Source organism: Anser cygnoides, chromosome 9 (genome assembly GCF_040182565.1).
Source record: "Anser cygnoides isolate HZ-2024a breed goose chromosome 9, Taihu_goose_T2T_genome, whole genome shotgun sequence".
Taxonomy (NCBI): domain Eukaryota; kingdom Metazoa; phylum Chordata; class Aves; order Anseriformes; family Anatidae; genus Anser; species Anser cygnoides.
Window position 1 is genome coordinate 22,256,374 of NC_089881.1, and position 13,411 is coordinate 22,269,784.

Sequence of the window (13,411 nt, forward strand, 5' to 3'; positions counted from 1 at the left end):
CCTGTTTTTGCTGGTCATCTTCACCAACAGGAAAAGTGGTAGAGCAGCAATGGAGCAAGAGAGAGGGGGACGTAGAAGATGAGTTCTGAGCAGAACAAAGTAATGTGGACTGTATCGACTTGGCCTAGGCCTCGGTCTGTCAATTAGTGTCACTGTTAGCTAAGATGATTTAGGGCAGCGTAGTGCACGTTATCCCCTTTGCACTGATGAATCTATCAGTAGGTGTTTCTGTAGACTGACAGCTCCCATCCAGCGTCTGGTGTTTGTAGCCTGAGCTACTGACACTAGATAAATTCTAATGCAAAAGATGGAGCTGGAGTCACACCTTCTTCTGTACACTCTTACCCAGATATAGTGCCTGGGGTTACCTCTGTGGCAAGCAGTGCAAAAGCCTTGCAGTATAGGATGCGCCCTCCAGTATAGGATTGAGCCTTCCAGTATAGGATGCGCCAAGACAGCATCACTTCATCATAGAACATGAGGAGTTGGAAGAACACTGGCAAAAATCAGATCAGATTTTGGCAGTTTTGCTATTCTGAAGCTGAATTAAGAACGAGGAGACCCCTTCTCAATTCGCTTCAGAAGAAACAGCCACTGCTGCCACATATTTCACAATTCCTGAAGTGCCAGAAAAGGTCAGCATACACTAGGATTGTAGTAGCTCTAGTCTTACTGTTGTCACCAGGTATTTTGTCAGCACTGATTTGAGTCAGAAAGTTACTTGCTCCCCTTTTTATAAAATCAGCAATGGACACGTCTCAGCCGATGGAATGTATAGCTTTGGTCTTCAAAAATAAAAGGCAGATAATGATATTAGACAATTTTATTACCAGTTCAAGAACTGTTGTTTACCAAAATGCAACAATGGAATGGATTTGTATAAATAGAGAACCTGCTAAACTAGAGTCTAGGCAGGTTTTAATCCACAGTTTCCAAACACTGTCTGTCATAAGTGAGGAATCTCTGGAAGAGTGATAATCCTTATTTCTTCTCTTTATGAAGTTCACTGAAGCAAGGTACATTTCAGTGGAGCCTAACTTCTGTGTAATGAAATGAGCTGGACTGACGCAGAACTTGGCAAACGGCATCTTTATCACCGATCGCCCTTTTCCAAATTGAAATGTGTGTTCAGAAACATGAAATTCTTTAGCTAAACCTCACTTTTTTCTATATTTCCCAAAAAAGTTTTAAACTAGGAGAGTGTTCACAGCTGAGCTACCTGTATTTATGGCAGTGTAGGTAAGGAACAGTGTGGTCTGATCGGGAAATCTGAGACAGCTAGGATGGAAATCCCAAGTTTGATTTTGAACAAGAAGCTGTATCCTATAATTCTGGGATTAGAAACAATAACTAGACTCTATGGTGATGCTGTTGGCTTAGAAACACGTGGGATCCTGCCTTTGGGTCCACTCACAAGAAACTGAAAAATAACCAGAGAAGGGAAGGGGCAAAGCTGTGTGTTGGAGTGCCACGGTAATCATCTGACATCTGGGTGTGCAGGATTCCTTTAAGCTGTAACACTGCTTGGGAGTTCAGCCCTTTGGCTGAAGGGTGGTAGGGGCTCTAGGTCCTTGCTGAGTTGTAGGACACTGGGGAGAGAAGTGCCCACCCGTCCGAAATACATACGGACAAGATGAGCAAATGGAAAGTGGAAAGGTGACAGGTCATAACAAGATTGATGTAGTATGACGGCTGTTCAATGGAAAAGCATTTTATTTACCAAAGCTCTTGAGAGAATTTTGGAGAGAGTACGTGGGTTAGTAGGTGGAGAGTAGCTGTCATTCCCAGTGGAAATACTGGCATTTGTAAGTGAGAACTTGACCCAAACAGGGACAAAACTGAAGCTAATGAATTTTACTTTCCATGGCTGATCTCAATTCGAAAAGCCAATGGCTGAGTCTAAGGAATGAATGAGATGTGGCAAACCATTAAGTTCCTTTGAAATCTAAATTGATCAAACATTGTTGAAAGGAGATTTTTTATTTTTTTTATTTTTTTGTGTGTCCCTGAATCAAAATGGTTGGAAAGGTCTGGTTTTACAACCATAGAAGACCTGATTTTTTGTTTGACTACCATAGTCCTAAAGAGAACTGAGACGTTTTGGTCACATTTTTCAAACTGACCAGATACTGAAAGAACAAATCTGTTGGTAAAATTATCTTACCATTGCCATGCACACACAGCAGAGATAATGGAAGATGCACTCTGCCATGCTTGTGTCATCTGTGGAACTTCACTCCTTTCACTCTGGACATGCGTTTTTACATTGTTTTCATATTTGTTTGTTTGGGGATTTTTTTTTCATTAGCCTATGTATGGATTTAGGTATTTTTGATCGTGGAAGGACAAACTGAAACTGCACCGGTATCACATCGAAAAAGAAAGGTGTTGAGTAAGCACTGTCTTTTGAATTAACTTTTGAAGTAATGGCTAGAAATACAGGGACTCAGGTGCTGTCATTTAGGATGACCATAAAATGCTTGACAACCGGCTCGTATATCAGCATAAACGTGCTCTCCAATCTTAGTATGTATTTCCAGGGAGTTCCACAGAATGCAATGGGAGTTTCCCTGAACTATCCAGACCCATTGTACCAGATGGTACCGTATGGAAGTAACACTGATCCTTTGACTCTGTTGATTTCTAATTAGGTTTCTAGTAATTAATATAGTTTGCAGGCCTTGCATGAACTCTGCAGATTACCCATTCATGTAAATGATTAACTGAAAAGGGGATTACTCCTGGCATAAGTTCAACCAAAAAGAATTTTCCAGCCCTGAAAATCTTCTTTGACCGACTAGTAGATAGTTACAGGGAATAAAACACTGAGTTTGTATTTGTGTAATTCCATTTCAAAAAGAGTGAGTCGATAGAAGAGTGTTAAAAGCATAAGCATGGTGGATATAAAGATACATTTTCTGTGACACATCTTTCAATCATGCTTTTTATGGGATCATAATTTCAATGAAATCAAAATGCACATTCAATATGAAATAGTAGTTGGAAAAAAATCTACTTATTGTTGCTATTATTTTATAATATGTAAGGTAAATTCTGGCTTTAAGAATAATAACATATTTTAAAAGTTCAGCCCCGTGGAAATGCTCTTTTGGGTGGTCCTGTGTGGAGCCAGGAGTTGGACTCAGTGATCCTTGTGGGTCCTTTACAACTCAGGATATTCTCTGATTGTGTGATTTTACAGCTTGTGTTTAGCAGCTTGGGCTAAAGGCTGAAATTCTCATAACTATAGAACATCAGTGGCAACGAGGGACACGTCACAGCTCTGCTCACGACCAGTTCATCCAGCATGTGCACTTGCAAGATTATCCTGCTGAGCCCCTTTAGCTCAGGCAGAGTCCACCTTTGCATGTCAGCATCATAGCTCCATAACTTTCCTTTTTGTTACATTTTAAAGTGTAGAAGTACAATGAAAAGTCAAAATCTCCCTCAGCCTTTCCACCCATGAAAAGCTTCACTGAGTTTAGGGGACTGTTTTAAGGTCATTCAGAGGAATATGCATTTCTGAACCCAAAGTTTTCTCTGGTTTAGCACATTCTCAGTGCCTTTTCAAGCATCTCCTGTGATCAGCCTATGGCTGTACATAAATACCGAATGAGGCGATTGGCTTTAGTTTTCATAACCCAGTGAAACCTATTGTAAACAGCTGCCTCAGGACCTGCTGTAGGCTGATATTCCGTTGGAAGGTCAAATATTTATTTTGTGCGAAACGGTGAGAATACTCAGATACTTTGGACCAAATTTAATCCTCAAGGACGCACACTGATCTCAGTGGGGGGAAGTCTGGAATGGGTTTGCTCCGGGGAACCGTCAGCGTTGCACAATGTTTGTGATGGTGTGAGGCACAGAATCATCCGGGTGTAGACAGTCCGCATCCAGTTAGTGGGTGACACAGATATTGTGGGGCTGGCAACATACCGGCAGCGCCAGCTGAAAGCCTCGCAGCTATGGGGACAAGTTATGAGGGGTCAGAGCTGAGAAAAGGTGGAGGATGAAGAAAGGGAAGAGACAGAGCAGGGGAGGGAGCTGTGGGGAGTACGGTGTGGTCTGCCGGGCTGGGAAAGGTGAACCAGGTACTGGAGCAGGCCCAGCGCCAGCAAACCTGGCACTGGCCGAGTCAGCAATGCCAGTAAGCATTTTTCCATCCAATTTCTTGGCCCACGCGATGCCTACTTCACCAAGGCAGCCCACAGCAAATCGAGCCAAGCAGGAGCACACCACGGAAGCTGCTGCAGGCAGTGACAGTCGTGCAGAAGATGGGAACAGAGCTGCAGAGGTGCGTGCTAGGGGAAGGGAGGAAGAAATAGCATCGTAGTGACTCAGTCCCCTCCTACAGAGAGCGCTGGCTGTGCTGGGCGCGAGTAAAACTGGGAAAGGGAGCTGCCTTAGGGGGAAGTAAGCAAGGCTCGCTGTGTTACTGCATGCTACAGGACTCAACATTAAAAATCCCTAACAGACAAATACCCGAAGACATCATATTCTATGTAAATATTGAGCCAAACGGCTCCCTGGTATAACCGCAGTGATCGCACTACAGCAAGCGCTCTGTGTTATTGTAACCAGGTGCTTGGCGTTTTCATTTTCTTTAATGGATAAAAAGGGCCATTGAAAACAGAGTTGCTACCTTGCTTGAGTTTCATTGAAAGACACACTACTAAAGGGAGAGGAAATCCCCAAAATGATACTCGGTGATTAAGTACATAGAATATAGGATTTCAGTGTTTGCAAATCCTTTTTTTCAAATGAACTTGTGGCACTAATCCTCTAATGGCATTATTTCTTTGGAATATATGCCGGATTAAGGAGTCACAATGAGGCAAAGTACAAAAATCCACATTAATCTCTCACCAGTGGATGCTGTGTGGGATGCAACGTTAACTGTTTTGTTCCAAAATCAGTTCTGTTCCTATCTTTGCCCCAGGTCCACCCAGAGGGAGGTACAGATATAAACAAATGTGACACTGAGCACTTGGCAGATGGTCACAAACCATATCGCTGGATACAAAGGGGGAGGCGTTTATTATTTTTAAACTGCAAAAGCTGAGCCTGCCCATGACGGACTGTGGGAAGTAGACGCATGGCTCCGTGGGGCAGGAGCAGGACAACTCTTCAGCAGCACACCGTGGAGGAGACAACAACCGATGTGGCACAGCCTGGTCTGCCAGCTAGCAGGGGCCTGGCTGGGACTGCCATCGTGTATGTTGCATGTTCTGGGCACCACCTGGCCTGTTGCAAAGTAATGCTCATGTTTTCAGCCCTTGCTCTAGTCATCCTGCCGTGCTTTGGGGTAACCCTGCTGTCCCCTCATCCTGCACGTCTCTTGTAAAGAAAGGTAAAGATTTGCTTTCTAGGAAGCAGAAACGAGGTCGCTGCGAAACTGCGTGTCCCTTCTCAGCGGATTGCAGGGATGCTGTCGTGGTGCCACGAGGTATTTTGACTATTGTTCAACAGCCTGAAGCGGTGAAAGAACTTCTGAATGGGCAACGCATCACCTAACGCACTGCTGTCAGAGCACTGAAGGTAGCCCAGCCTAACCACTGTAGCGGCTAAGGATTTAACACACTTAAGGATCACCCCGGTCCCAGGGAGCAGAGCTTATCAGATATTCCTGTGCCACCTCCCTGTCGAGCTGCGGTGGGCATCGAGCGCCGCAGACCAGCACATGGGCACGGACAGGGGTTGCCTTGCCTCCGTCTCATCCCTGTCCACTCCTTTGTCAAGCACAGCGTGGAAAGGGGACGGCCAACACTACAGCCGACTTGGAGATCCTTCCTGGTTGGGAATGGAAGTGTGCCCCCCGTTCCTGCGGGAAAAGACTGCCCATCGCAGTGTTTTGTGCATCTTTTCCTACCGTAATCGTTTCCCCATGTAGTACTTCTCACGGGCAGGAGGATTTTCCTGCTGTGCACTTTAAGTTTCTCCTCTTTAAATCTTATCCTGTTGGCTCCTGGCAGCACCTGTGCCTCGTTCAGCCGGGTCTGAATCATTCCTAGGTTGACACACTGAGTCAAGCTGTCCTCAGGCCGGCGTCTGCCTGGCTGCTTTCCCCGAAGCGCTGGGTTTATTGACCAGCGTTATCACTCCCCACCAAAGCAGTCCACTTCGCATATGTCTCCAGTGTGTACACAGCAGAGGAAGGCCCAAAGCATTTAAGGAAGTATAAGTGGTGTTGGGACAGGTGCAGACCCGGGAGAGCAGGAAATGGAGAGTCTGCCCTGTAAGGGGAGACGAGAAGTATTTGGGTGGCTCAGGCTGTGTAAGTGAAGACACTGTAGGTTAGAAAAAATCACCAAAGCCAAACAGACTCAGGATAAGTGACCACGAGCACGTTTAAGCTAGAAAATATAATGCTTACTGTTACGGAACTCAGATTCTAGGGCAGACAGACAAAAACGGGATAGGGCAGTTTCTATATATGACGTGTTACATGGTTACCCCATAAAGCCATGTCATGCTGCTGCCTACAAGCAGACTGCACGGGACGGCACAGCAGGACCTCTCCCCTCCTGTCTCGTTGCCCTACGGTGCCAGGAGCGAGCTGCGCGGGTGCCCTTCTCCTACAGAGCCGTGCAACGCCCGGTGGCACGGCACGCAGGGCTTTGCTCAGCCTCCAGCAGCCCTTCTGACCGGTATGGACAAAAGGGGTGGGAAAACAAAGAGCTTTTCTTCAGGTGCACTGCAACCTGATCTGTGAGGTGGCTCGGCCCCTTCCAGCAGCAGCTGTCAGGGCCAGGCAGTGGTTGGGGTGCAGCATCGAGGGCTGTGCTGCCGCTTCCTGACTTCTCCCCCATCGGTGGCCCGAGCTGGGACATGGTCCGGGCGTTCAGGTGGCTTCTCGGCTGTCCCCCCAGCAAGGAGAGGCCGTCTGATTTCTCCAGGAGACCGTGCAGGGGAACAGAGGCAGCAGGAAGGAGCCCGCAGACCTGTCGTGCAGAACTGCTGCTGCCGGGCTGGTGAAGACAGAAACTCTTGAAAGAAAAGTATGTGGAAAGTCCTGTTAGGGAAAGGAGCGAGGTTTTGTTTGCGTGTCATGGCTCTCTTCTGCAAGCCCTGAGAGTGCCGCAAGAGGTGAAACAAATCCTCAAGTGTACCAATGGAAAAAACAGGTATGTTTTTGTGTCTGTTTAGAATAATACTGTTCTACAGCATGAAAAGCAGCAGGCATGAAAAGCAGCGGTGTTTTGCAGCCCAGGAAATGTGCCTGTACATCTACGTACGTTGCTTTGTACGATGTCTGTGCTTTATTTGAGAAATACAGCTGCGATAGGCTGTTAAGAGCAAGCTTAAAACAATGCATCAGGTTTTTGTATGTGTAAGTGCTCTGCCCTCGAACGCTTGTATCAAAGCAGATAACTTCCAGCATGAGAAAAAACACATACGTGTATGCTGCTGCCGCCAGCGACGTTGCATTTAACAGTTATTAAAGTGACTGAGTTCGTGTGCTCTGGGGATGACAGCGGATGGTGCGAGGGGTTCAGTGTGCAGGTCTGTACCGGGGGCTGGGAGCACAGGAACCTGCTCACGAGCCCTGACCCAGGTCCTTCCCCTGCAGTCCCTGGCACACAGCAGGACTCGGTACGTCCCCCTTCCACCCAGGCTTCACACAGCAAAATCAGTGATTGCCTGCTTGGTTTGTGTGAGTCACTGCCCGGTTAAAAGCATGTGTGTGCAGGTAAGTGCTAGAATTAGACCTGGAGAAAGAGTGTCATATTAATGTTTAGAGAAAAACAAAGCAGCTCAGAGTCAGCAGGCGATGATACAGCTTGTGTAGCATAAATAGAAATAAGGAAATAATATATATAAATTATTGTAAAGTTAAACTTCAATTTAAGTGTCAATTAGTCACTGAAATTGAGGTCACTATAGCACTGAACTTTTTCAAACAAGTTGTCTGGGGGGGCTTGTTTTTTTTTTTTTTTCCAGCATTGGCACGCTCCCAGTGTTCAGAGCTGCAATATCTGGTTGTTTTCTGCACTGTCACTGCAGCTTTGCTCTAAGGTTAATGGGGTTTCATTTGCTTGTCCCACCCCGAGCTGGGAGAGCGTGACATTGTTCGGGCAAAGATGTCCTTGTGCTCCCTGCTGCACACCTCCTCCGCTCACCTTCCTGACCGCTGGACTGGCATTTGGCATGGGTTGCTTCGGTGCCAAACTTACTTAGCATTGCCTCGGATCAGGGATGTCTTTCATTTGGCCGTAGGGGAAGCAGCAGGTTTATCCCTTCAGCACCCAGTGGCCAGTGGGGTGGCCTCAGGAGCAGTGTGCATTAACAGGGCAGCAGGGAGTGACAGCACTGAGTCTGCTGTGCAGATGCCGAGCCTCAGCAGGTCCTTTGGAAGGAGGGGAAATGAGTTCAGACACTAGTCCACTAAACAGTGGCACTGATATTGGTATGGAGGGAATGGCAGGAAATTCTCAGTGCACCCCCTTTTGAAAGAGGCAAGAGTGAACGTTACTAAAGCTAATTCCTTCTCCGTCTGCTGATCCCCCAAAAGGAGACACCCAGGGCTGCCAGACCAAGAACGAAGAGGACATCCCGAAGAGTTCCCCATTTGACTTTGTTATGAAACAGTTCCAAGGGAAGAGATCCTCTTCTGGGAAAAGAAAAGAGCAGCCTTCAGCCATCAAAAAATTCTTCAGTGGCTTTGACTTTGGGAAATCTGAAGGCAAGGACGGAGGGGAAACTGAAGGAACAAAAAAAAACAACTGCAGTGCTGATGATCAGAGTGAGAAGCGAGATCTCTCTTTAGACGGTAATGTTGGTACAGTAAAGAAATCTGTGTGCATGTGTGTACATTTTAATTTCATAGAGAATCATTTGCTTTTCTTGCTAGCCCAAATGTTGTATTTGCTGCCTATAATTTATTCTTTAGCCAGAATTTGCTTCTGATTGAAACATTATGAAGGACGTGCCGTCTAATTTAATAGGTACCATGCAAGGAGTGGGACCCATGTTGCTGAGGAGGGATAAAGCTTTGGGGTGACCTCCCTCTTGATTTCCAATGTGAGAGGTCAGTGCTGGAGTCAGCTCATTAGCTGCAGAGCTTATTTGGTTTCAAAGCCAAGCTTTGAGCGGTAGCTTGGCTTGTTGTATTTAAGATTGGTCTCTGTCCACCCTGCTGCTAAAGCAATCTGAAGACAACAAGAGCAGATGTCTCCTACCCTTGGCACTTGTGAGGGGGAGGGGAAGGCAATGGTGGTTTGTTAAGAGTCTCATTTTGCGCACACTTTGCATCCACACCAGAGAAAATGAGGGTGTTTTTAAAAAGATGCCGGAAGGTGAGGTTTAAAATCCCATCCTTTGTCCTGAGAGTTGCGGGTAGCTTGGGAAAAACAAGGAGAGCACAGCTATTGTGAGTGGGGTCACTATTTTGTGTAGTTTGGGGCTGTTTGTTTGTTTGCTTCTTTTCCAGCTATGGACATTAGATGAAATTACCGATTTATTAAAGAATTTAATATAGAATGCAAATGCAGTTTTCCTTTCTGTACAAACTGTGCGGGGGAAGAATGTAAGGAAAGCAGGAACTGCCTTAAGCAGACAATGTATGAAAATGAACACAAGCTGTTCCAAGGCAGGAGAAGATCGCTACGCAACTGCAGGGCCACTTGGTTCTCGCTGTCCAAGTGCAGACTGTACTCCAGCAATATGGCACGCAGAGGTGGTTGTATGACGTGCATCCAGAATAGCTGCAGCCCTGAGTTTTGCAAGAATTTCATGTGCTTGAACTAGTGGTCCAAACACCCACTGGCATAAGGTGGCACGGAGATGTGCAAGGAAGATTTTTCCTCACTGTGCATCAGGAGCTTTGTATTGATCTGACCTACAGTGATCTTATCACTCAGGTTGTTGGTCCATATTGATCAAAAATAGACCCCAGTTTACTGGCAGGTTTAGTTCATTTTGTAAAGTCTTCACCTGGCAGCCACAGACAGGTTTTACGTGTTGGGTTAGTTGCAGGGTTAACCAGGACCCTATTTCTTTGTTACTCAGATGGACCTTCACATCCCGTTTCGGAAGCGGAGTCACCATCTGGTGAGCAGAGATTTAACCAGCTCATGCAGAAACTGGGAAAGAAACCCAACAGCAAGAATCTGGATCTAAACAATTGTGCATTAAGCGCAGCAGATGTAACAGAGCTGGGTAAATATGCATTTTACTCAACTAGACACTTCATATATTTCTTTAATTCTTATTTGCCTGTTCAGTTATTCACTCTCCTCTTTTCCTTTCCCTTTCTTTTTTATCATGCCTGGCTTTATTTAAAATTCCATCTGGTGGCCCCAGCTCCCTGAGAAATGTTAATTAATGAATTATATTAATTATGTAATATATATAAATATTAAAACCGCGCAAGTCCGTGAAGCAGGAGAATGTCCTTATGCTCAAACTACTGATAAGAAAACACAGAATGTCATGATTTTATAGTGATGTACTGGTTTTAGAAAGCATCTCTGTATTAAGATGTATTCACACAGAGGGTTTGCAGATAACATGCAAAGAGAATGCATTTTTAATTTTCTTTTTTTTTTCTTCTTCAGCTTCTTTACTGCCATTTCTCCCAGAGCTGGAGGAGATCAGCCTGTCCTGGAATGGTTGCGTTGGAGGGGCTCTGAAAACCCTCACTGTGCAGCTCCATCATGTGAACCTGTTACGAGTCCTTCGACTTAACAACTGCAGGCTGACAGCTGAGGATGTCACCTCCTTAGGTACAGGATGGGATTTGCATTTACTTCCAGACAGCTTGGGTGTAATGTAATCCACCTTGTCTCTTACCATATCCTACCTCTGCTGCTTCCACACTGGACAAAATAAACTCCCGCCGTGGAAGGTTAGAAAGAAGTTGGGTTTATGTGTAACCTCATACCTTTGCGTGGCTCTGCTGAGTTCACTGCTCAGATTGTGAAGCTGTCTCATTAAGAAGGGAACAGAATCCAGTCCCATTTGGAGAAAAACATGTTTTCCATCTGGATTAGTATTTTTTTTTGGCTACTTTTGATATCTAATGGTTGACAGAAGGACTGAAACAAACTGTCAGTCATAATAGGGTCAGCTTAGGACTTCATGCTGCAGGACAGATGCCGTGCTCATCACAAAATATTTGATGGTCTTTTGGAGAAGACTTCAAACCAGAAGTGCTGCCTTGGAGCTTTATGACTTGTTTTTGTGAGTCTGGGAGAAACTTATTCTTCTCTTACTTCCTTGCTTGGAGTGCCTGCAGCCCTACTTTAGCAAAGCATGAGATTTAAAGGTTTTAACAGTGGTGTTACGCACTCAGGTCCTGATGCTGAGTCACTTACCTCTGGGCCTGGAGTTTACTACTGGGGTGGGTCTGTGATACTTATCTGAAAGAAGGGCAAACTCAACCAGCTAAGTTATTCTAGAAACCTACTGTTTATTTTGCAAGTTCTGAAAACTGGTCTGAGTTTAAAGGCTGTTTTTTTTCTGTCATTCAAATCCAGGCTTTTTTCAGGAAATATTCAGAAATAAAACAACATATATGGTAATAGCTCAAAAGTGGGTCATGCTATCTGTTGGGGAGGAAAAATCCATCTTTGCAGAAGCTGGTGAAAATAATTGTTCTGTTTCTGATGAGGGCAAAAGCTGTGTTTCATTTTCTATTGGATTTTTTTCAAATGTTTCTTTCTTTTTCAGCCCCCTTTCTCATACTTTCTTTTCTCTTTGAGTTTTATTGGTTATATTTTCAACTAATTTATTCTGTCTGGTTCTTCCATGCTGTTTCCTTCCCCCTTGGCTTGGTCTCTGCTGAGACAGACACAAAACTGATCACAGGATTTGAATTTCCAGTCAAAATTTGATTCCCTTGAGATGTGGAATGACAACAGTCTGTTTGCATTGATCTGCCTGCGATTTTAAAAATAACATGCGTGTTTAGGCCAATGCTGCCTGCTTGACCTTGTCCATCCATCTGTGGAAATGCAGCCATCTGTGGAATCTGTGTATTCTGCTTGGAAATAAATGCCTCAAATATAACCATAATATCAACCTCTCCTATCTGATTGCTCTGAGCTGTGACTGTAAGAGGTGGTAGGAAGCCATTCCTGAAGTTGTAGTCCGTTATTTATCTTCTGGGTGGAAAATGTGTCTGGAATGCTAGTTCCCACATCAAACAGAAACAGGCTGTGCTGCAGCCATTTCTCAACTGTAGAGCATTGCTTGGTATTCAAGATTGAGGCAATCATTTAAAAAAAAAAGAAAGAAAAAAAGATAAAAATTAAAGTGTATTTTTCTCTCAAACCTGGATGTTCACTTAAAACAGCAGAAATTATTTTTGTATCAAAAATCGTTTTGTGACGAATTAGTTATGAAAACACACAGACAAGAAAAGGTCTTATTATTAAAATTCATTTCTTGGTTTTTAGGTTGATGACGAGACTTTAGATCAATGATTTATATATGACACTTTTTGTATTTGCATATAGTCTGATTAATTGAAATGGGGTTAGGAGAACGTACATCTGCCTCTCTCGTCTGCAAAGCAATTTAGGAAGCTGGATTTTGCAGTGGGATATTAGCGTTGCAAAGAAGCACTTACACAGTTCCAGTTGTCTGGTGTCAACTCTGGGAAAGGGTAATTTTTCTGAATAGATTCAAAATTGGTGCTGTCTGCCTCGAAATCCTGGGAAAGTTAGTTTGGGTCAATACAATGCTTATCTTGATTCCTTATGAAGTGAGTTGGAAATTCCTGCCAGAACCAAGTCTTTCGAGTTTCAGAAATTGCTATGAGAGGACTTCTTTCATCCCATCCAAAATGACCTGTGTACAGAGGATGCTGGAAGTTTGCCAAATAAAATAAGGAAAAACTATACAGGACAGTAAATTCAGACTTGTCGCTTCCCTGTAGACTGGACTTTCTGGGTTGTGGCACAGGCCTGCAATGATAGGCAAGCAGTCTGATGAGTATTTGGGAACCTGGATAAATATCAGGTCTGCGTGTGCTGTGACAGTAACTTGTGGTCTATTTTGCTCCTTAGACAAGGTGAGAATTTATACAACATTGTTGCAGTAGCACGGCATACACCGATTTTCCTATCAAACCATATAAAATATAATAAATTGAGAATTAAATGGCTATCATTCCCCTTTTATGTATTCAAAAACTGTATTTTTGTCTTTCACTGAAATTGATTTTTAGAATGAATCATCTTGGACTTCTGTTACAGGGGAGGCATTTGAAATTGTCCCTCAGCTTGAAGAACTGGATTTATCATGGAACAGTAATATAGGTGGAAAACTATCACTCCTAACAAAAAAACTCCCGAAAGGATGCAAGATAAAACTTCTGAAAATTACAGATTGTAACCTGACAGCAAAGGATGGAGAATCCCTTGGTAAGTGTATCCACATAGCTAGACTGAATGACTGGCTTCACCGA

The 13,411-nt window shown here is 44.4% G+C and overlaps 1 protein-coding gene across 3 annotated transcripts in view; it reads left to right on the plus strand.

Annotated features, from left to right (window-relative positions):
• LRRC31 (leucine rich repeat containing 31) overlaps positions 1-13,411 on the plus strand; it is a 42,614-nt gene that overhangs the window by 23,909 nt on the left and 5,294 nt on the right. For 2 of the 3 annotated variants that reach the window (XM_067002411.1, XM_013174689.3), the window contains exons 3-6: positions 8,513-8,770; positions 10,009-10,158; positions 10,557-10,724; positions 13,200-13,367. In XM_067002411.1, the coding sequence (XP_066858512.1) occupies positions 8,581-8,770; positions 10,009-10,158; positions 10,557-10,724; positions 13,200-13,367 (676 nt within the window). In that variant the 5' untranslated portion in view covers positions 8,513-8,580. Of the gene's footprint in view, positions 1-5,951; positions 7,125-8,512; positions 8,771-10,008; positions 10,159-10,556; positions 10,725-13,199; positions 13,368-13,411 lie in introns of those variants that run through there. The other variant, XM_048059433.2, reaches the window with a different exon arrangement.